We start from the raw sequence: 23,987 nt of genomic DNA on the forward strand, positions 1-23,987 counted from the left end.
TCTCCCGCCGTATCACACTGTTGGAAACCCTGGTTGTTGAGCCGATCTCGACACTAGCTATGGGCTTACCAGGTGGCACTAGCGGGCCTTCCTGGTGGCACCAGTGGTAAAGAACCGTCTGCCAATTCAGGAGACATAAAAAGTGCCCGTTTGATCCCTGGGCCAGAAAGATCCCCTGGAGGAGAGCCTGGCAACCCTCTTCAGTATTCTTTCCTGGAGAATCCCATGGATAGAGGAGCCTGGCAGGCTACGGTCCACGGGGTTGCCAAGAGTCGGACAAGACTGAAGTGACTGAGCACAGCACACACATACTAGCTATATTGATAACATTTTGGTTTTACATTGTTTTGATGACTGTTTGGAGGGGGCAAGGAAAGAGGTAATGCTATCCTAAGTCAACAATATAATACTATCAGCAGAATTTTGCTAATTTGTTTATTTGCTGTTAGTTGTGGCCCACCTGGTGTATGTTTAGCAATATGGACCAATATTCCTACTGAGCATGAAGAAATAGAAGATATATGAATGAAGAACTGGTGTAAAGGCAGAGTTTTGCTCTAGCTTTTGTTTTTGCAATATTTGATGTTAAGATTGCAGGAATGCATTCGGTACTCAAAATCTGTTAGAAGATAAGAAAAGAACTCTAGGTACATTAGCACTATTCAAATGGGAATCCAGAAGACGAAAGGAAATAGGGTGGAGCCCAGGCAATTGTGTGGATAATGGCTGCTTTATTCAACCATTGGTCAGGTAACAAGACCACTGACTGGGTGCCTGGAGAACATCCATTTTTCACAGTTCTGGACTCTGCAGGTTTGAGATGAGGGTGCCAATGTGATTGGGCACTTGGTCAGGGCTCACTTCCTGGCTCACAGGGACTCTCAAGAGTCTTCTCCAACACCACAGCTCAAAAGCATCAATTGTGATTTCATGGGTGGTGTGAAAGGGAATATCTCCTGTCATTAGAAATCAAAGATGCCACATCTACCTGTGATGCCCGCCTCCCAAAATGTGAATATTTGGGCCCCACCAGTAAGCAGCAGACAAGGGAGGTCCCTGCCATTTGCCACACAAAGAATTTTAGGCAACACAATGAATCCAAGAATGTCACAGTCCTTCACAGGTGGGCAGAATCAGGTTATCTCCCTGAGGCAGACCATTATGTATGCCTATAATAACAAAATCGACAATGTAAGGGTTAAAAGCACAGAGTAGATTCATTGTGAATTCCAAATTAACACTTCCCGGTTACATTAGAACACTAATTACATTCTGGGACACACTTTCATGACCAATTCTAATTCCAATTATCTCCCAAAGGGCCCCCTTAAAAACAACATTACATCAGGGATTAGGGTTTCAACATTTGTGTTGGATTGAGGGTAACAAATATTCAGGCCATAGTGGCGGGTGAGAGTTTCCCAGAACTAAAGCAAGACACAGGTATCCAAATGGAAAACATCTCCTGATGAATAAACTAAATTTTGAAACAATTTTAAAGCACTCATAATGTGATGAAATATTAAGAACAGCATCAAAAGCAAAAATAAAATTATTAAAACTATAAGAAGCAAAACTCCAGAGACATCACTTTGTCCACAAAGGTCCCTAGAGTCAAAGCTATGGTTTTTCCAGTAGTCATGTACAGATGTGAGAGCTGGACCTTAAAGAAGGTTGAGTGCTGAAGAATTGATGCTTTTGAATTGTGGTGCTGGAGGACTCTTGAGAGTCCCTTGGACTGCAAGGAGATTAAGCCAATCAATCATAAGGAAAATCAACCCTGAATATTCATTGGAAGGACTGATGCTGAAGCTGAAGCTCTAATACTTTGGCCACTTGATGAGAAAAGCTGACTCATTGGAAATGACCCTGATGCTGGGAAAGAGGGAAGAGCAGGAAAAGAGGGCAACAGAGGATAAGACGGTTAGATGACATCACCTACTGGATGGACATGAGTTTGAGCAAACTCAGGGAGATGGTGAAGGACAGGGAAGCCTGGCATGCTGCAGTCCATGGAGGAGGAAAGAGTCGGACACAACTGATCACAACTTAGCAACTGAACAACAACAAAGTGCGAAGAATACTTTGAACCTAGAATTCTGTGCTCATGCTCTAATTCAGTAATGAAGGTGATATATATCTTAAGACTCAGAACCTCACAATGATTCAGAAAGTTACTACTTATTACCTTGCTGAATGAATTGATAATATACATTTTTTAAATGAATCTAAAAGTAAGTAGGAGAATGCAAGGAAGAACCTATAATTTTTAAGAATATCTGATTTCGAGGAAATAAACCATAATTCAAGCCTTAAAAAATTAACTGAATAATTTTCTGGGATGCTATGCTTGATCATCTGACATTGAGACAGTTTTATTGCCAACTAAGAAAATGACTATAATCACTAGTATTTATCTGCTAAGAATTTGTTTAATTTCTTGTTAGATATGAATTCATACCACCATCAGAGCAAACTTATGAGAAAAGCACTGTTTTCCCTAGTTTACAATGAAATAAAACTGAAGCGTGAAGAAGCATCATTCCCAGCTTATAATTAAGAGGACACATAAGTGTTTGAACTGGGATTCGGGTGCAGTTAAGTTAAAGTCATGAGGCTACCTCTTTAGCCACCATGCTCCAGTGGGTCACCCATCCCTGGCTTTCATCATAAAGAGGTCAAAGCCTGGAATGCATTTTCAGTATCCAAAGCCTGGAATGCATTTTCAGTATCCAAGCCACACTTCTGCAGCCAGGTCAGACTCCCTAATCCTTAGATCTTCCTTAGCTCTCAAGACTTAAATTACGTTCTTCTCTGCTGCTGATCCACTCTAAAGTGTTCAGTGCTATTTGAAGCAAACACACTTAAAATAAGTCGACTTATATTTTCCTTCCACCCTTGTGCCCAGCTCATCTCTACTCCTCTGAACTCCCTGTCAACTCACTCAGTGATTATGACCTTGATGCTATGTCTGCAGCCACTTGGCTTGGTGTTTATTCCCGATGTCCTGATTTGAATACAGGGGTCCCCAAAGGACTCTGACCTAAACTATCATTTTGAATTGTTATACGTTTTTTTGCTGTGAGAAGGCAGTTCTAATCAATTTTTCACACAACTCCACCCTACCCCCAAGACTGGGGCCCCTTGCAAAGCAGTTGGTTATTCCCTTGGCTCCTTTATTCTGTTTGCTTGGGTCTCACAGATGAGTGGTGATGACTGATTTCTGAGAAATAAGATAAGGAGGTCTTATAACCTAAAGACCTAGTAGAATGTAAACAAGCAAATGGTTTGTGAAAATAGGTTTATTTTCTATAATTTAGCAACCTTACATAAGTTACAGCCATGTGTATGTGATACATAATATTAGACATTTGTTTAGAAATGCACACAATATGTACTTCCCTGTTGTTCAATGCTTTCTTCTAGGTTTCTATTACAAAAGGTCATGGAAGGCCACCTACTTATCCTTCATTATAAGAACAAATACATATGCATGCACGCTTAGTCACTAAATCATGTCTGACTTATTATAACCCCATGGACTGTAGCCTGCTAGGCTCCATCAATGGAATTTTCCAGGCAAGAACACTGAAGGGGGTAGCCATTTCCTTCTCCAGGGGATCTTCCCGACCCAGGGATCGAACTTGGGTATCCTGCATTGCAGGTGAATTCTCCATCCTCTGAGCCACCAGGGAAGCCCACAAATACATATTTTTCCTTAGAAAGAAAAATAAGTGATAACTGGCTTCTGTAAATGTATCAACTATACTAGGCAGTGACCATAATAAAAAAAAACAGTATATAAAAAAATAAATAATACAGTGAAAGTTAATGCTATAAAATAAACCAAGAGTTAGAAAGAACTAAATAAGATATCATCCCATTTTAGGAGGCCAAATGATTGATAGGGGGGTAATGTTATGATTCACAGATGTCACGCTATGTCTGTGTTATCTAGGTAGTATGTAATAAAAGTTTTTCAGAAAAACAGAAACATGCAGAGAAGTTTTGGCACTTGCATAAATCCTGAGGCTTACACTCATTTTACAAATTCCTGTGCAGAAACAGAAACTTTCAATTTAGGGTGAGGCAAATCTGCCCAAAAAGAGGATGCTCTTGGTTATCTTGTGCATGATAAGGAAGAGGAAAGGATGGTCTGCCACGAACTGCGGGCCTCCGTGGCCTGTTCTTCCTGTCATGATGGCCCCAGTGCCAGCAGCAGCCTCAGTGCCCTCCTCGTTCACTTCCACTGAAGCCTGATGGAACACTTCGGACAGAAACAGGTCATTCTTTCCCGACATGCCTGAGAAATTGGCTCGGCCCTGGCTGAAGGCATCGCCCATGCCCATGCTTGTGAGAATGGTTTTGAGTTCATAACGCTCTTCTAATTTGAACTCGGGGATATACACCACCACGTCATCCTCAGCCATGGTGTCTTCACTGAGCCACTTGTTGAGTTTGTCATAGGTGATTTCACTTTCCAGCTACGAATCCAAAGCATAAAAAAAACCAATGAATGCTTAGCAGAGAAGGACAGCAACCTCTAATGTTGACAACCAATGACTTCACTATATTTTAGGTAATATTAAAATTTAACAGCTTGGTAAAACTTTTGCAAGAAGATAGCATGTATAACATGTGTTTAAGACTGATGAACGACAGTGGGAAAGCTGGCACAGTTCCTCTTAAACCAGTTCACGTATTCAAACTGCACACCATTTCCTCAGGTGTTCAGTTCAGTTCAGTCGCTCAGTCATGTCTGACTCTTTGCAACCCCATGAATCGCAGCACGCCAGGCCTCCCTGTCCATCACCAACTCCTGGAGTTGTACGTATACGCAAGGGCTTCGCAGATGGATCAGTGATAAAGAATCCACCTGCCAACGCAGGTGGATTGAATAGGGAAGATCCCCTGGAGAAGGAAATGGCAACCCACTTCAGTAATCTTGACTGGGAAATCCCATGGACAGAGGAGCATGGTGGGCTATAGTCCAGGGGCTCTCAAAGTGTTGGACCTGACTTAGCGACTAAATAGCAACAGCAGCAGACATGTGCAAAGGTGAGTTTGGCCCCAGAAGTTTAAAACAATGGAAGCTGGAATTCTTACCAACTCCAAGCCTGTAGAGGATTCAGCAATTCCATCTGGGAGCAGCAGGAACATACTGACATCGCCAGCATATGGGAGTTCTAGAATCTGGACCTTCAGGTCTGCTATGTATCCAATGTTTAGCTTTTCATTCAGGAACATCATCTCTACTGATTTGCGCTGAGTCTAAAGTAATTAAAAAGTAAAATATGAAAGTTGATAGTAAGATGTCAAAGATTTACAATCAGACATAAAAGAGAATGGGTTACGCTTTTATGCTAAAGAAATATGTTTTTCAAAACTTAAACATTTGTTTTAAAATTTGTTTAGAAATGCCAAAATATATTTTAAAAATAAAAATTTATTATTTGCATATTCTCACAGTGATCCTGATCTATTTTGTTATTTTCAAGATAGTACCCATTAGTAATAAGATGGACAGTTATAATTATAATAATACTAAAACATTTGTTCAGTACCTACTAGGGGTCAAGAACTGTGCAAAATCTCACTGAATCTTTATAACAACCTTTTGGGTTGGAAATTATCATACTAGTTTCACAAATCAAAAAATGGAGTGCATGAACCACAAGTAACATCATAGTTGGTCAGGAGTAGAGCCTAAATGTGAGTCCAGATTGTGTAATTATAAAGTGCATGATCTTCACCACTACTCATAAGGCCTCTCAGAAAACTACTGAGTGCTATTCAGTAACCTGAAATGGTCAATAAACTATCTTGTGTACATAACTTATAACTATTAATAGCAAATCATGTATGGGTATCAATGAGTGGTCCCTAATTATTCTTTCTCTATTTTGTCAAAGGCCTTAAACTCTATGTTAAGAAAATTCAATTTGTTGTCATTGTTTCATACCGAGTTCACTCGGAAAGGATAAAGTCCCTTTAATTTCTTCTGAAATGGAGTCTTCCACCTTCCTTTGAAGTAGACAGCATTCACCAGGACCATCTTGGTGTCTACATCAACAGAACCTTCAGGTAGCAAGTTTGGGATTTTGCCTACAGAAAATATGATATATGTTTAGGTTTCATGATTAACCATTATGAAGTCATTATGATTTCTTGAGTCTTTTGAGTCACCATCAAGCTCAGCATCCACATTTATCATACTCTGCAGAGATGCTGATAGTCACTTTCAAATTTTTCTCTTAATTTATTTAAATCATAAGTAAAACTGAGACCAAAATTTTCAGGTTTACAAAATTAAAGAGAAAATGAAGAAGTAATATAATTATGACTTAGAATTACTATCAGACTTGGAAATTTTTTTTTAAGTTTCTTTTTAAAATTTATTTCCTTTGGCCACACTGTGCTGCACGCAGGATTTTATTTCCCTGACCAGGAATTGAACCTGCATCCCTTGCTTTGAGAGTGCAGAGTCTTAACCCCTGGACTGTCAGAAAAGTCCCAGAAAATTTTAAATTCCTTTTATACTGTTTTCTCAAAGTTTTGTAGTTATATGAAGTTAGTTCATTCAGATGGGAGTGAAAAAGAGACTCAAGGAATATAATGGGCTTCCCTGGTGGTCAGATGGTAAAGAATATTCCAGCAACGCAGGAGCCCTGAGTTTGGTTCCTGAGTGGTGAAGATCCCCTGGACAAGAGAATGGCAACCCATTCCAGTATTCTTGCCTGGAGAATTTCATGGGCAGAGGAGCCTGGTGGGCTGCAGTCCATGGGATCGCAAAGAGATGGACACAATTTAGTGACTAACACTAACAAGGAATATAATAGTGCATTTCCCCAGTAAGTTACTAGGGCTTCTTCTAGATCTGGTCTAGACAGCCCATGGGCCTCGCTGATTCACCCAAAAACAATGTTTTGAAAGTTGTGCTAGACCTACATAAGGAATGGCACAGATTCCATTAAGTAAGAAAGGAAGAATTGTCCTGGGGAGGCTTAGAATATTGGAGCAACATTCTAAATCATTTAGGAAAAAAAAGTGCAGTAAGTTCCATAAGAGAGCTGAATAATGCAGAGAACTGTGACAACACAGAGAAGGGAGTGAATGATTGAGCCCAAAAACATTCCCAGAAATAATAATATCTGAGTGTGAATTTTTTTAAGTTAGTTTAAGAAACAGCCTATTTATAGTGAATACCTGCTCTGCAATATTTCAACCACATTACTTTATTTAACCTCACAACCACTCTAGTAAGGAAGTATTATTAGTGTCATTTTACACAAGCAGGAAATCAACCCTCACTATTCTTTGGAAGGACTGATGATGAAACTGAAGCGCCAATACTTTGGCCACCTGATGGGAAGAGTTGACTCATTGGAAAAGACCCTGATGCTGGAAAGATTGACAGGAAGAGGAGAAGGTGGCAACAGAGGATGAGATGGTTAGATGGCATCACTGGCTCAATGGACATCAGTTTGAGCAAACTACAGGAGATAGTGAAGGACAGGGAAGCCTGGCACCCTGCAGTTCATGGGGTGGCAGAGTCAGACAAGACTTAGCAACTGAACAACCACACAAATGGACACTATAGTGAGATATTAATAACCTTTCCTAGGTCACAGTGCTTGAGAGCCAGTCAGAATTCCACCATCTTCCATTTCTACCGACAGATATGGGACTCAAGCGAAAAGGTCACTGTAGTCTGACCAGTTTCAGTATAGTTATTCAATATCTTCATTCAATATACCCCCTAGCAATAAAGATGCCTGGTTACTACTTGGAAATGGCAACCTACTCCAGTACTCTTGCTTAGAAAATTCCACGGATGGAGGAGGCTGGTGGGCTACAGTCTATGGGGTCACAAAGAGTCAAACAAGACTGAGCGACTTTACTTCACTTCACTTGGAAATCTGCTGGGATGTTATTTAACTTTGTGACACATAGTATTTGATCATAACAAGGAATAAAGAAACATTTTCTCAAATTACTATAAAAATCAGTCCAAATGACTATTTGGCATTTTTGCAATTCCACTGATTGATTTATAGCCATTCACCACAAATGCTCAGAAAGAAGAGAAATTCTTGCTGTTCTCAAAAAAGCAAAGCTTTCATGTGTCTCTTTAATTTTGCAATCCACTTTGACTTTCATTTCTGTTAAATCTTCACTTTTTCTGCTTTCTTTTTGTCAGTGGTGTGTCAGTCTTTTAAAACAGTAATTTAAAAATCTAGAAATGAAGAACTGAAGTAGGTCAACTATTTTTAGAGAAACAATAATACTTTTTTTCAATTCTACAGAACTTAATACAAGTTTTTCTATTATGGTAGCTAAGAAAGCAGGATAGCATACTATGGCTTGAAATAATGTTTTAAACATAGGATGTAGGGATTTCCCTAGTAGTCCAGCAGCTGATATTCCATGCTCCCAGTGCCAGGGGCCCAGATTCAATCCCTGGTGAGGGCACTATATTTCACATGCCACAACGGTGACCCATCATAGCCAAATAAAAACATTGTTTAAAAGTAAATAAATCAACATAGGAGATAAGTGAAAATATGTTTTCTGCATTAAGTTATCAAACTCTTTGAGCATTAAATTGAAGAATTCCAGAATTAGACGAAGGCTCAGAAGAAGAGGGAACCCCAGATGTACCACTAACAGATAGTGGCATCTTGGATGAGTCAGTTAAGAACTGAGGACCTGTGTAACCAAGGTAGAAATAGCTTAGATGATCAATGAGAGATAAAGCAGGGACTGAAAGAAATTGACAACATACTGACTCTGAATGGTGCAATAGAAGAAAGAGTTAAAATTTTATGATCTCTCCTTTTTCCATTGCTGATATTCTCACACCAATTACTCAGTTGACAATTGTGCCTTTGTTTTTTGCTTTTGTTCATAGTAAACATAAAGTCACTGTTATTTCCTATGTTAGAAAAGATCTGCCTCTTACTTTCTATTCTAAGGTAATAATCCAAAACCAGATTATTGAAGTACTGAATATATATCTTCTATTAGGATGCCTCCATAATTTTTTTTTTTCCTCACTTAAAACACCACAAAGCTCAACAAGTATCAGGTTACATTAGCCAAAATAACTAAGGTTGGGAGTAAGGGTTAAGTTTAAGGACTTAAAAAAAAAAATCAGTTTTCTATCTGGAAAGAAGAGCAGAAACTATTTCTTTGGTTTTACCTTTAGTTTGGGTCTTGACCCAGGAATTGATCTCTTTTCTGGTGTCTTCTGCACACTCTAGGAAGTCCACTGCCTGGGGTTCTGTAGAGTAATATTTCTTGGAGAGTTGCATGTATTCCTTTAAAGTGAAAACAATAATGACAAAGGGTACATAGAATATACACCCAACAAGTGAAAGTGAAAGTGTTAGTCGCTCAGTCGGGTCCGACTCTGTGACTCCATGGACTGTGGACCATCACTCTCCGTCTGTCCATGGCCTTCTCCTGGCAGGCATTCTAGAGTGGGTTGCCATGCCCTTCTCCTGGATACCCCACAAGCCGTGGTGTAATTGTAAATTACAGGTTTCCTGTTAAGACTGGGGAGCCTGAAGAACGGGTAGCAGGGTGGCTGGGGGGCTGATTACGCGCCCTCTTAACCGCCCCCCGCCCCAGTCCAGTCCAGACTGCATTTGTTCCCCTGCATACACTATGAACAGAGTACAGAAGGAGAGGCTGGGCGTGGGGTTAGCGCTTCTGGCAATAGCTGTGCCCACCTCCTGACTTGTGACTTTACACGTGGGATTTTTACAGTAGAAAGAGGAAGCACCCACGGAGGGAGCGTAAGCATAGCTGCGTTGGATCTTGTCCCATGGACTCGGGGAGCCTTAGCGAGCCCAAGTGGAATTCTGACCCACTGGGAATCAATCAGAGAAAACAGCTTCGAAAGTGACCTAGTTGCAAGTTTGGGACCCTGCCATTTAAATCGCAGGTTTCACTCACTTCCTTGAATCTTGCAGACTTCTCTCCAAATAGCTTATTGGCACTTTCAAGTAAATACTCCCCCGTGGACGCGTTGATGGCGTTGCTGAGAGAACGGAAGGATGAATGGATTTTCCCGGCAGCTTGTGCCTTAAAAAGAAAGGAGGGTTTCATTTTATATGACTCAGGACTCCTAAACACGATATTTCTGAAGCAATAGTATTTTTTTCTAGGATATCAATAAAATGATGTATTAAAATATACATTTTTTTGTCACTTTGAAGGTAACTCTGAGGAAATACTGTTGATATGGATGTAGTACATTAAAATTTATCAGACAATTTTTTACTTGTTTCAGATTTTGCTCTGCCTATGGATTGGATTTAACTGTGACAGAGCTGAGATCCTAGAAAAAGTCAGGCTCCTTTGATACTTTAGCTAAACTATAAAGTCACTAAGCAATTTTTATTATATTAAAATGTTACCTTAGAAATGTTCTTTAAATATTTATTTAACTTCAACAAGTCCCATGGCATAATTAAGGAGTAGTCTGTGCAATGGAAAATCTGGAGTTTAGAAAACATAAAATCGAGGGGAGTTCCAATCCTCAACCTGAAGTTTGCAAGCACGATGACAGACACAGGGCTTAGTCACAGAAACGGCTGGGTGAAGTCGAGGTCAGAGCCCTGAAGATGAACCACCCGCTGTCCACCCACACCTGGCAGAATCGCCATATTGAAGAGGCCCTGTCTCCATCTTGAGTTTGTAATTCCCTGGGTGACAGGCAGGTGGAGCATCAGCGTTCCAGGGAAGGAAGAGATACCAGGACAGGCAGGTGGAGCGTCAGTGTTCCCAGGAACGAGATACCATGAGAGATATCTCCCCATGACCTAACTCAGGGGTGTGATAGTGCAAGTTGTTTACCAACAGGAGCCCATCTACTCCAGGTTCTTATAATGTAGCTGGATGGCTGGTGTTTACGGAAGTGAATTACTGGGAAAAGATTATTAACCTGAGATAAATTAGATGAATGGATGATAGATAGATAGACAGTAGATGATGATAAATAGGTAGATAGATTGCTATTGTTCAGTTGCTAATTATGATGAAGATAGATCAGCAGATAGGGAGATAGAAGAGAGACAGATAGATACTGATGGATAGTAGATGATGATCATAATGGCGACAGTAGATAGATAGATGTGTGCTCATGCTCAGTTGCTTGGTTGTGTGCAGCTCTTTGAGACTCTTTGGACTGTAGCCCACCAGGTTCCTCTGACCATGGGATTTTTCTAGCAAGAAGACTGCAGTGGATTGCCATTTCCTGCTCCAGAGGATCTTCCCACCCAGGGACTGAACCCACATGTCCTGCGTCTCCTGCATTGCAGGCGGATTCTTTACCACTAAGCCATCGGGGAGGCCCTGGATAGATAGATAGAGAGGAGATAAAGGATATGTGAAGGTCAGAGACGTCTCCTGAAGACACCAAGCCTGGCCATCTCCATTCCTCAATTACTTGTCACCGCTGACTCTGGGAATCTGCATTCACACATGTATTCTAGGAGTCTCTATGATGGCTTTAGAATAAATTATACATACCAACTAATGGCAGAGTGATGTGACAGAATTTAGAAACAGTCTTGACCTGGAAGTCATAAAACGTGGATTCTACCCCAGCTCTGCCCTTCCTTATCAGAGTGACCATAAGACATTCACTCAAGGACTGTGAGTCTTAGTTTTCTACTGTGAAAAGTGGACATTGTACTAGGTTTCTTCATAAATATTGTGACTTTATAACAAGAAGTTTCTGGAAGCGAAACACAAAAGAACTAGGAACGGATGAGTCAGATACCTGCAAAATAGCATCAGGATAGGTGTCCCTCTGGATCTGCTGCGTGAAATCACAACTGGTGAGACTCTGTTGGGTCACTGGGGTGCCTTTGTGGACTCCAACTTGGTTAAACTGAAGCACCTACAATTGGAATTCGAGAAAATTAGGTACATTTTTCTGCTGCATTATTTAGCTTTTAAACCAACAGTTGTCAGGTACCTCTTAGTGGTCCTGCGTCTACTTCCCTGCCTTTGTGTCTGGACAACAAGTCAGTGAGATTCCCTTCATAGGAATTAGCATGAGTTATTTTATACTAATTCAAATACTGGCCATTTTGACAATAATTTTTTTTATTATGAGATGATTTATAACATTTTAATTACATTATCACCCAACTCATAAATTGCCTTGAAAGAAGTATTAAGGTTAACTCCTGACCTTTCATCTCCCTATTCAGTGGCCTTACATGATATACCCTTCTGTGGTGGTTTAGACGCTAAGTCATGTCCGACTCTTGTAACCCCATGGACTGTAGCCTGCAAGAATACTGGAGTGGGTTGCCATTTCCTTCTCCAGAGGACCTTTCCAGCCTAGGGATCGTTCCAGGGTCTCCTGCAATTTCAGGCAAATTCTTTACTGACTTAGCTACAAGGGGAGCCCTTTATACCCATCTAATCTGTCAAAAATTAGCAGCCACAGCTATCTTAAGCACAAAAACAGGTTGCTCAGTATTACCAGAGATCATTTAAACATTTCCACACATGAAGAAATCCCCCACTTCTGTCCGTGTTGGGGGCAGATGGCAGGAGTGAGATGAAAATATGAATTTCTTTTAAAAAATATTTATTTTCATTTATGGATTTATTTAGCTGCCCCTGGTTGAATCAGACAGAATCTTTAGTTGAGGCATGCAGGATCTTTCGTTTCCACATGTTTCCCGACCAGGGATCAAACCCAGGCCCTCTTGCATTGGGAGCACAGAGTCTTAGTCACTGGACCACCAGGAAGTCCCAATGTGAATTTCTTTATGTTGTAAGTGGCAGATCCAGCTAACAGTGAAGCTGGCAGGTGCAGACTTGCCCTGGAAGGTACTCAGGTCCCCTCTCCAATATTGTAGACTCCTCAGCTTGGTCCTGCTGCCACCCACCCATCCCTACCTCCAGCATCTCTTGGGTCCCAGCCCTATAGGGCCCCAGGCAGGGAGGAGCTTATTGGTAAATGCGTTGATGGTGGAGGTTCTGCCAAGTGAAGGAATGCAAGTTTGTCCAGCAGAAGGTGAATTTCTAGGCTGGAAGGAGAGGTATTAGGATTTCTGGGATCTTTTTCTGCTCTTCAGATCATATGTTATAAGTTCCTACCTAATACTCTCTGAAAAGAAGCGGTCTGACTGCCGCTGCACAAGGGGGACTATTTTGTGTAGCAGCTTCTCTGGTTGGCCTACCTTTTAAGGAAGCTGACCCATAAGTCAGGGTCTCTGGGCAGCACTGAAGCCCTTTTAAGTCACGGCAAGAGTCCTTGCAGGTGTGGGGCATGTGAAATGATCCTGAGCCAGGCTGAGGCAGGCACCCTGCCCAGAGAGGTGGCCTGCCCTGGGCTGGTCTGTGGCCTTATCCTAAAGATAAGAGCTGGGTAAAAATACTCCTGCAAATCTCACATTGTTTGTGCTCTATAAAAGGGTATATATTTATTCTATTTACCCTTTTTTCCATTACAACCGCTCCAGCCTTACCAACTACACCTGTTCCAAACTTTGTGTGGCCTCTTCCTGCCCTGATTTTCTCATCTGTAAAGTGAATATGGTAATCAGAGCACCTACTTCATAGGATTTTGTATTCTGTGGATAAATTCCTAAAACATTCAGATGCCTGGATGGGGCATTGTAAGTATCAGCTAAGAAAACAATTAGTTCCACCATGTACCTCTCCAGTTAACTATAATCTTCATACCCATCTTGCCCAATACACATTTTCATTTACATTTTAAAAATAAGACAGTTACCACTAGACTCTTCTGAGTTATCAAATGGTGTTTGAGAGGTCTGTAACCAATGTACAAAATATGTGGTTAATCATCCACATTACGTATGATCAAATTAATATAGTTCATAGGTACAGAAAGTCTTCCATCCAAGTACTAACCAGGCCCAGCCCTGTTTAGCTTCCAAGATCAGGAAGGTCCAGGGTGGTATAGGCATAGACCATATAGAGTTTCTTTTAGGGGAGATGAAGATATTCTAAAATTAGATTGTGATGATGGCTGTACAATTCTTGTGAATATACTAAGAACTACTGAATTATAAACTTTAAATGGGTGAATTTTATGAAATGTGAATTATAAATCAGCAAAGCTGTTCTTAAAAAATAAAATAAAAAATAAGGAAGCTGAGGCTCAGAGCATTTAAATGTCTTCACTTATACACCTAGTTAGTAGCAAAGCCATCAACCAAAGACAGGCAGGTCTGTCCCCAAAGTCCAGGCTTTCACCTTCTTCCCATGTAGCAGAGTTACAAGAAAACTACTGCATATAAAATCCTTGTCCCATGTGCAGAAAATAGTTTCCAAACACAGAAAAACTGTGTTGTACCTGAGTGACCAATAAGTTACTTTTCCTCTGATATCAAAATCAAGGTTTTTACTTTTAGCACCTAGAGAACTTTGTAAAAGATTTCCCTGGTGGTCCAGTGGTTTAGACTCCATGCTTCCAATGCAGGGGGCATGGGTTCGAGCCCTGGGCAGGGAACTAACATTCCACATGCCTCACAGCATGGCCAAAAACTAAATAAAAATAAAAAATGAAGTCCTTGATGTTTTCTAAAGTTTTTAATGGAGTTCACTGCCTTTTTTTTTTTTTTTCCTAAGGCAAAGAAAATAAAGGGGAAGGTGTTTTACAAAATCTGGCTGGTATCAGAGAGTTGAGCAATGGGGCTTTGTCTTAAGTCTTCATGTTTAAACTGCCACAAACACAGAGAGCAAAGCTCCCATCCTTTTTCCTCCTGCGGTGAGACTGGCTAACACTCTGTGTGAGCCACTCCAAACAAGTCCTGCTTTAAATGGGTCACCATGTACCTGGACGACTGTATCCATCTATCTGTATTCACACACTCGGGTGCGATTCTTACGAGAAACTCAACAGTAGCCAGCAGCATTCTGGTGTGACTGAAAGCAGCATCCCTGCTTGTGGGAAACCAGAGCTTGTACTCATAGCATTCAGTGCTAATGTCTATATAAACGGGACTAGGAAAGAATTTTAATGGTATAATTACCTTGTCTGGTCACGGACCCAGGGAAAACAGGATCCCATGAATTATTTTTAATTAATTATTTTACTTGAAGGCTAATTACTTAAGAATATTGTAGTGGCTTTTGCCCTACATTGACATGAAGGATCACATGAATTTTAATAGTGCTGCATTCATCCCATAGGTTGATTGCTGTGTACAGGCAAACTAGTTCAACGTGTTTCCACAGTCCCAGACTCAATGAAAGGATCTTCTGACTGACCTGGTGTCCATTCACCAAGGAAGGAGGCCAGTGGCCCTGACAGAAATCCCCCACAGTGCTGTCCCACCCCTGACCACCTTGACATTGAGGATTGGCCATCCCGTCAGCCCCATTTTGTTGACATGAGCTCACGGGGTGGAGAATGTTGGCTGAGGCCCTCTGAAGTCATGGTGCTCTCTGTGCCTCCCCCAGAGTGCAGAGACTGAGCTCTGGGACAGTTTTTTTATTTTTTATTTCCTCTTGGTAGAACTCTCAAAACCACTAAGAGGAATTCTTTACATAAATGGAAGGAGCCTGAGATGACCGAGCAGAAACCAGAGGAACCCCTGGGAAAGGTGCTTCAGTCCCACTGCTCATCTGTCAGTGACACTTGTCTTAAAACCCGTAAGAGATAAAGCACACAAATCCTCTGAAAAATATAAATATTATCAGATGTCAGATATGGTCACTATTAACTATTTCTAACATTGTAGGAAACTGAAGATCCTCCCACTATATCAACCATTGAGGGTTTTTGTGGTTTGGCTCTTTTATAGATTTGAATCTAAGTAACACGTGCTGTAATGGTTTGTGATGATTGCTGATGACACTGGTTCAAGCCCTTGTGGAGGAACTAAGATTCCACAAGCCACTGACTTTGTTTTAGTCCAGATACGACAAGCGTATAATCAGATCAGTTCTGCAATTCAGTTCAGGAATCCTTCAGTCCCAGTTGGGAACCTGAACAGAAACTTACCTGGGCTATCTGGTCTGCAGTATTTCCCCGGGCGCCCAGGTAGACCATGGCCATGGTGGAGGAGACGCTCCAGGGACAGAAGAAGATATTCTGGGTGTTGGCACTTGTATTTGCCAGGTGCTTAAAGAAATTGAGGGCAAAGATTGTATTTGCCACATTAAGTTCTTCCATTGTCTCAATCTGGAAAGAAAATGAGGAAAAGCAACAGCTCTAAAAGATGAGTCAACATTTTGAGGATGTCAGCAGCATAGTACAGGCTGTACCCTGCACAGGGCAGGGGTTCCCTCTCTATTCTCCCTTCACTGAATAGGGTCAGAAGCATTGTGACCCTGGGACCTGTGCAGCCACAAAATGTTCCACTCTCGGTGCAATGAGCTGCTGTCACAACCCGGCAATTCCTTAATGATTTTATACAAAGGGTCCTGCCTTCATTTCCCTTTTGCACTGGATCCTGCAAATTATACAGCTGATTCTGAGATACAGGGAACAGTCCTGTGATGCGTGGTGACCCTCCACCTCATAATAATGATAATAACAGCAACAACAATAAATAGCCCTGATTGAATTCTTAACTGTACAACAGATGCTGTGTTCAACATTTCACCTGTACTAACCAGGTAATCCTTACACAAGCCCTGTGAGAAAGGCACTGCTATTCTTGTGCTTACAAAGGAAAAAGCTACTGCCCAGAGAGCATCAGAAAAGTGACCCATGTCACTCAACTGTAAGGGACAGGCCTGGATATTGAAGGTGGGTGGGTACCTCCAGGGTCATACTCTCAACCTTAGTGTTGTACCTACAGACACACATCACACATACAGACACACAGATACACACATGAGGGCCTTCCCTGGTGGCTCAGTCAGTAAAGAATCCACCTGAAATGCAGAATACCATCTGCAATGCAGGAAACTCAGATTTGATGCCCAGGTTGGGAAGATCCCCTGGAGAAGGAAATAGCAACCCACTCCAGTGTTCTTGCCTGGGAAATCTCATGGACAGAGAAGCCTAGTAGGCTACAGTCCACAGGGTCACAAGAGTCTGTGGACACGACTTAGTGACTAAACCATCACCATTGTACACACTAGAGGCAAATGCACACATATTTAAATGCATGCCACGTGCACTCATACTCTTGCTGGCCCCAGTGGAGATGGTCAAACTCCTTTCTAGAAGTGACCTAGACTCAACTTTCAAGAGTGGGCATTTCACATCACCTTATCTCCCATTCCTGGGCCCCCTCCACTCACACCACAGTCCTTCTTCCAAATTCCTCTGTGCTGAGCAGTTTGTTACTGGGAGTGCTGGAAAGGCCCCCTCCTTCCACCACCCCTAGCAGGGCAGTCAACACCAGGTCCCCCTGTGAGGGTGGTCCTGGATATATGGAACTCACACACACACACACACACACACACACACACACACACACACACACACACACACACACACACACACACACACACACACACACACACCATCCACCATCTGAAGAAAAATGACAGATATATTTCCATGACCTAAGACTCACATGCAGTCAAATGCTTGGACACACCTGGGTGTGGGTGGGTACCTGCTGGTTCTAGCCAACAGATTGTATCTTATGTTTTCATAATGGCTTCAAACACACCCTGTACTTACCAAAATCTATAAATATACCAAGTGACGCTGACACTCATCACTCCACAGGAAGCCTTCTGGGGATGGTGGCTGCAGAGCCGCTGGGAGCGGCCCTGTAGGAGGTGCTCTATAGCTGTGGGCTCCCTCAGGAGGGTCTCCAGGCTCCTGGCTCCCTAGTCCATGGGTGTCTTATGTGAACATTTGGTTCATGAACATTTCTTGTGAAGAAAGTGATTGCCGTTTGTATCAAAATTTCTCGTGTGAGTTACCACCCAATTGTATTTTATCAAGACAAAATAGTAAATTCAATAAAATTTGTCCCTGAAACTCTCTCATGTCTTCTTGTCTCCTTTAATATCTGATATTCACAGGATCAGCGTGAGGTACATAGAGGTTACATCCTGATGCCCAGAGAGGTTAAGTAACTTATAAAAGTTCACAGAGTTTGTATGTAATGGTGCAGGGATTCAAGCTTCAGAAACCCACTCTATCCAATGTCACTTAAACTTTACCTGCTGAAGTTTAATTACTATGTGTAAGAGTTTCACCCAGCTACTGGTTTGAGAAATGCTAGAAAAAGGAAATAAAAAGAGGAAGGAAGCCAGTTTTTGATACTTCTAGAAGGTTTATTAAGGTTATTAAAAGTCAGTTTCTTTTTTGCTTGCTTCATCACTGAGATCAGATTAACCTGGGTGACAGAAATTTGTTTCCTCTTCCTTCTACATTTTAAATCATCTTTATAATGAATTATTCCTGGGTAGATCTTTTTTTGCAAATTGTCTCAATAACATTTCAGAAACAGATAATTAATAGCATAAATATTACTCTATTGTGTATGAAAAAATAAAGAATCAGAGCTAGAAAAATAAGCTTAAGCCTGGGAATTCCCTAGTGGTGCAGTGGCTAAGACTCTGAACTTTCATTGCTGAGGGCATGGGCTCAATCCTTGGTCAGTGAACTAAGCTCTCACAGTCTGCACCGTGTGATCAATTAATTAATAAATTAATGTAGGCCCCTCCTACACCCAATTCTTTTTAATGACCTGAATAGTCAGTCACTTTGACACTAACAAAATTTAAGGGTCAAGACAGTAAGGGCTTTTAATGCCAAGTTAGAATTTCAGTTGACTGTGACTATTTTTTTAAAAAATTAAAAAATGAGTAAGGACAAAATTAAATCACCCCAGATGTATTTACTTGTTTTAAAAACATTTAAAGTCTATTTTTAAACATTTAAAGATAGGTGCAATTAACTGCATTTAACATAAAAAATAATGTGTTATGTCTATATCACAGTTACCGAATTCCTTCAGCCTTACTGTTTTATTTAACTTGCATAATTACTTGTCTGATAAAGCTAGTAATTCCTGTTATACCAGTGAGAATATGATGTCCATAGCACAGCTAGTTTCAAAGCCTAGACTAGCTTCTGATCCCAGCTCTAGGGCTGTTCCTACAGATGTTTCAAATCAGGTTTGAGAAGTTTATATTTGTAGAAATCTATGAATATATTTCATATGCTGCTATTGCTGCTGCTAAGTCGCTTCAGTCGTGTCTGACTCTGTGCGACCCCATAGATGGCAGCCCACCAGGCTCCTCTGTCCCTGGGATTCTCCATATATATATATATAATGTGTGTGCGTTTGTGCGTGTGTCTTCCGACTCTACCACACATCCACCCTGCATTTAAATGGGAATCTGCCTAAGACCATGTAAAATGGAAGTCACTGAGTGACATCAGAACCTCTCAGAACAGGAAACACCTGTTGTGGATTTCTTAACACTAGAGTGAGCTACACAGCTTCAACAATTTCTAGATATTATGCTCCTAACTAACATTTAATATCATCTTTAGAGGAACAAACGGATGAAAAGCATATGAGGGGCTGCTCTCTGTGATGTTCGTGTCAGTTCCTGCAGCACAAGTGGACAAACGTGCCACTGAAACTTGGCACAGATGACAAAGAGCTCAGACCCACAACCACGGTCCTTCTGCTCACTGGCATTGAACGTTAGATTTGAGTTTGCTGTAGCATTTTATATGAATTTTTTTTTGCAGTAACACAGTGTAAATATTTTGAAATTGACCAGAAAAATTAATGACACAGAAAAAACAATACTTCAAGGAAATTTCCTATTCCAAATCACCAACTTCTGCCCTCACAAAATTAAAAAGCTTTTCTGTATTTGATTCTGTTCATAATGAAGTTATTTGTTTATGGGATATTAAATTATTTATTGAACTATTACTTCAGTCTGATCCAGCAACTAACTGGGCTGTTCTTTCTCTTTCACTAAACTGACCAATTATCAAACTAAATTCAGTAAGTATATTCTGGTATTGAATTGAAGCACCCAGATTTTGCTTAATTTCTGGTTAAGATGAAAACTGAGTCCTCTTTTTGTCTTTATCATATTTATACACAATTTATAAATTACTTTCAGTTACTAAAATAATCCTTTTTAATTGGTCTGGCTATTTTCATTAAATTCAGTGCCAAATACTAACTAGTAAAGAATACACACATTCTGAGCTGTTTGGTAAAACTGACATCACAACCAGAATGTACATTTTGGTTTGATGAATGTTACATAGGCATTTGCTGGTCTCTGAGATTTAAGATCAGGTCTAAGTTAATTTAATTCAAATCTTGAACCAAAATATTCTCAAACAAGCAACTAAACAAGAAAACACCATTAAATTTTTACTCATCCTCTGAAAACATCCCACAGTTTAATTTTCATTATATTAATAATACCAGTATGCAAAATAAAACCCTATTTCATAGACAGAGATAAAGAAATGACTGAAATACCTGGTTCTTCTCTGCCTGACAGGAAACGGTCTTCTGAGTGTTGTTAGAGTTCAGACATGGCAATGACTAGTTTTATAAAGCTCTGCCCCTCCCACATGGCATTTTTTTTCTCTCTCTATCTGTATCCTTTGAGTGATTCAACATTTTACTCAGACCTCATTAGAATAGAAATGCTTGTTTGCTAAGACATCATTTAAGAAATTTGTTGGAAAGATGACATCATTCAGAAACTTGAGAATTTGGCAATACCTATACATGCCTGTTAAAATTAGCTAAAATCTGTCAGCCCTAGTTTCAACAGTCCCCGCTATAACTTGCTCTCCTAGTAAGAAATTCTACAACATCTCTTCTATCTTTTGACGTTTTGCAATACTTAAAAGTAATGGAATCCTTTGTCTTTTGAATCTAGACAGCCCCCAAGCAATTCTTTGGGAACAGAAAAAAAAAAACCACTTTTCTTCCTTATAAATTCTCTATTTTAAACCCTCTTACATTTTCTCAAGCTATAATTTCTGAAATAATTCTGGGTTCCACCCTAATCTCCTGTCACAAACCACACCCAAAGAATGTTTCATTTGCCCTTTTATAGAACATAAATTTTATCTTTAACTAAACAGTGAAAATCCACTGTGTACTTTAACTTTTAAGTGGGTAAATTATTTTAAGGTGTTAATTGGAATTTGTGATGTCGAAAATATGATTCTGAAAATTACTAGATTTTTACATACAATCAAAGGAATCTGAGGAGTAAAAATAGATAAAAGATATGCGTAATGAAAGAGAAGCTGAGTTTTAAAATGTTCATATTGTTAGAGCTTATTGAAAAGTGTTTACAACACATTGTAAAGATAGCTTTTCTTCTCTTCACTTTGTTTCTTTATTGAAGCATAGTTGATGTAAAACTGCACAGCAAAGTGACTCAGCTTTACACGTATATATAGTTTTTTGTTTGTTTTTTATATTCTGCTATCATGGGCTTCCCAGATGTCACTAGAGGTAAAGAATCCTCCTGCCAATGCAGGAGACTAAGAGAGGCAGATTCGATCCCTGGATCAGAAAGATCCCCTGGAGTAGGAAATTGGACTCTACTCCAGTATTCTTGCCTGGAAAATCCTGTGGACAGAGGAACCAGGTAGGCTACAGTCCATAGGACCACAAGGAGTCAGAGATGACTGAGTGTACACAAACACCATTATGGCTTATCCCAGGAGATTAGATATACTTTCCCTGTGCTATACAGTAAGGCCTGGTTATACACCTATTCTAAATGTAATAGTTTGCATCTACCAGCCCCCAAATCCCAGTCTATTCCACTTCCTCTCCTCTCTCCCCCTTGGCAACCACAAGTCTGATCACTAGGTCTGAAGGTGTTCCACAGATGTTCACTCACTCCACATTTTAGATTCTACATATAAGTGATATCATATGATATTTGTCCTTCTCTTTCTGACTTACCTCACCTAGTAAGATAATCTCTAGTGGCACACTTAACTTTCATGCATAGGAAATCTCCAAAGCAATAGGGATGAAAAGAAGTAAAAGCACTGTGCTTCTTCTCTGCTGGTGTAGCAAGCCCCATGTCTCCACTTGAAGAGCTGAGTTGACAGTCTGGGGTGTCCATGAAACCAAGCTTGTGAGTTTGAGCCCTGTGTGAGCTTCTTAGCTTTATTGTGGTCCACAGAGCCAGACTTATCTTTAGCTCTTCTTGCTAATGTGAGTCTCTGGTCAAAAAGGAGGAGGCTGACTTAACCCAAAGTGTTAGTCGCTCAGTTGTGTCCAGCTCTTTGTGACCCTATGGACTGTAGACCTCCAGGTTCCTCTGTATATGGGATTCTCCAAGCAAGAATATTGGAGAGGAGAGCCATTCCCTTCTCCAGGGAATCTTCCCACCCAGGGATCGAACCCAGGTTCCCTGCACTGCAGAATGATTCTTTACCACCTGAACCACCAGAATTAACTCAAACCCCTCGTTATTATTAAAGGGACAATGAGATAGGTGTGTTCTTCAGAATCTGTATCTGGGCATCAAAAGCCAAATTATTCGGTTTACTAATTTCTGGAAGATGTCAGGTCACATAAAGAAAAAGAGCTGAAATTTCACTTCAAGAGTGATCTTTCAAATCCTCGGTTTCTCCATTAGACCACAGAAAACTTGCAGGCAACCACTGACCCTTTTATAAAATTTCACAGCCACTTCTCTGCCTCAGTGAACTTTTAGTGGGTGCTATTGCTTAGTGGTCTAGGTCTCTCCTGTTTCAATTTGTTCAACTGTTTTTTAACCACACATAGGCAGCACAACAGTCTCCTAAGCCAATTTATTCCCACTGAATCAAATCTGTATGATTTGATTCACACTCCATAGTGTCCAGTCTGACTTCTACCAAACTCGGTGAATTCCTGTGATATAGAACCATACCCTTTCAAGCTGAACTTGCAACATAAAAATGTATGATTATTGATTAATTAACCTTGTGTGTTCCAGCTGTTTCGCCTGAGTTGAGATTCTGTCACTGACTAGGTTATATACTTCATTCCTTTTCAGCAGTAAGAACAGTGCTGAGCATCAAATGGACACTGAATATTTTTTGATGAACTGAACAAGATGCTAAAACTCTCTAGAAAGACCTTATAGTGTGGTGAGCAAAGATGCGGATTTTGAGAGACTCCAAAAGTCTGATTTGAAACATCTTCATGCCATTTAGTGGGAAGCCCTGGTAGCTTAGACGGTAAAGAATCCACCTGCCTGGGCAGGAGAAGAGGGTTTGGTTCCTGGATCAGGATGATCCCCTGGAGTAACAAATAGCAACCCACTCCAGTATTCTTGCCTGGGAGGTGGGCTACAGTCAATGGGGTTACAAAAGAATCAGAGACGACTTAGTGACTAAACAACAACAAAGATGCTATTTACTAGTTGTATGTCCTATCCTTGTGCTTAGTCGCTCAGTTGCATTTGACTCTTTGCAACTCCATGGACTGTAGCCCACCAGGCTCCTCTATCCATAGGGATTCTCCAGGCAAGAATACTGGAGTGGGTAATCTTGTGCAAATACCTCAGGTTCTCTAAGCTTACATTTCCTAACATGCTCCACAGCTGGAGCATTTCATTGCCAGTGCAAGAGCAGTTCATTTTTCACATCTTTCTTCCTGATTTTCAGTATTATTCAGAGTTTTCTTGATCTTGGGAAGAAGGACCTAGTTGTTCATCTAGAAGGCAGAGAGATAACCCAGTTCTAGTCAATGAGATGTGGGAGAAGTCTGCTGGGGAAAATCTGGGGAAATTTTTCTCTCCTGATAAGAGGGAGATATGCAAAGAGAACCCCCTGCCTTACATCACACCTCCTGCCTGACCTTGAGCAGGGTTGTGTGAGGATATGATATGGGGAAATGCTATAGCCATATCGCAACCACGGGAAGCTGGAAAGACTTGTAGAGATGCCAAACCAGAACCCTGACATCCGAGTTCCTAGCCAATGCTGGAAACCACCTACATTCAGTTTTTGTTCTTGTTGTTACTGTCAATAGATTATAAATAAATCTGTATTGTTTAGG

At 40.7% G+C, this 23,987-nt stretch overlaps 1 protein-coding gene across 1 annotated transcript; it reads right to left on the bottom strand.

The window, feature by feature from the left end:
• On the bottom strand, positions 3,817–20,547 carry LOC102170373 (plasminogen activator inhibitor 2). Its single transcript, XM_005696965.3, has 8 exons — positions 20,439–20,547; positions 16,007–16,186; positions 11,792–11,911; positions 9,961–10,089; positions 9,203–9,320; positions 5,963–6,105; positions 5,107–5,271; positions 3,817–4,484 (listed from the first exon to the last, which is right to left on the bottom strand). Exons 2-8 carry the CDS (start codon positions 16,175–16,177, stop codon positions 4,080–4,082), a joined length of 1,251 nt encoding a protein of 416 aa, XP_005697022.1. The 5' UTR covers positions 16,178–16,186; positions 20,439–20,547; the 3' UTR covers positions 3,817–4,079.

Source organism: Capra hircus, chromosome 24, assembly GCF_001704415.2.
Source record: "Capra hircus breed San Clemente chromosome 24, ASM170441v1, whole genome shotgun sequence".
In the NCBI taxonomy this organism is placed as follows: domain Eukaryota; kingdom Metazoa; phylum Chordata; class Mammalia; order Artiodactyla; family Bovidae; genus Capra; species Capra hircus.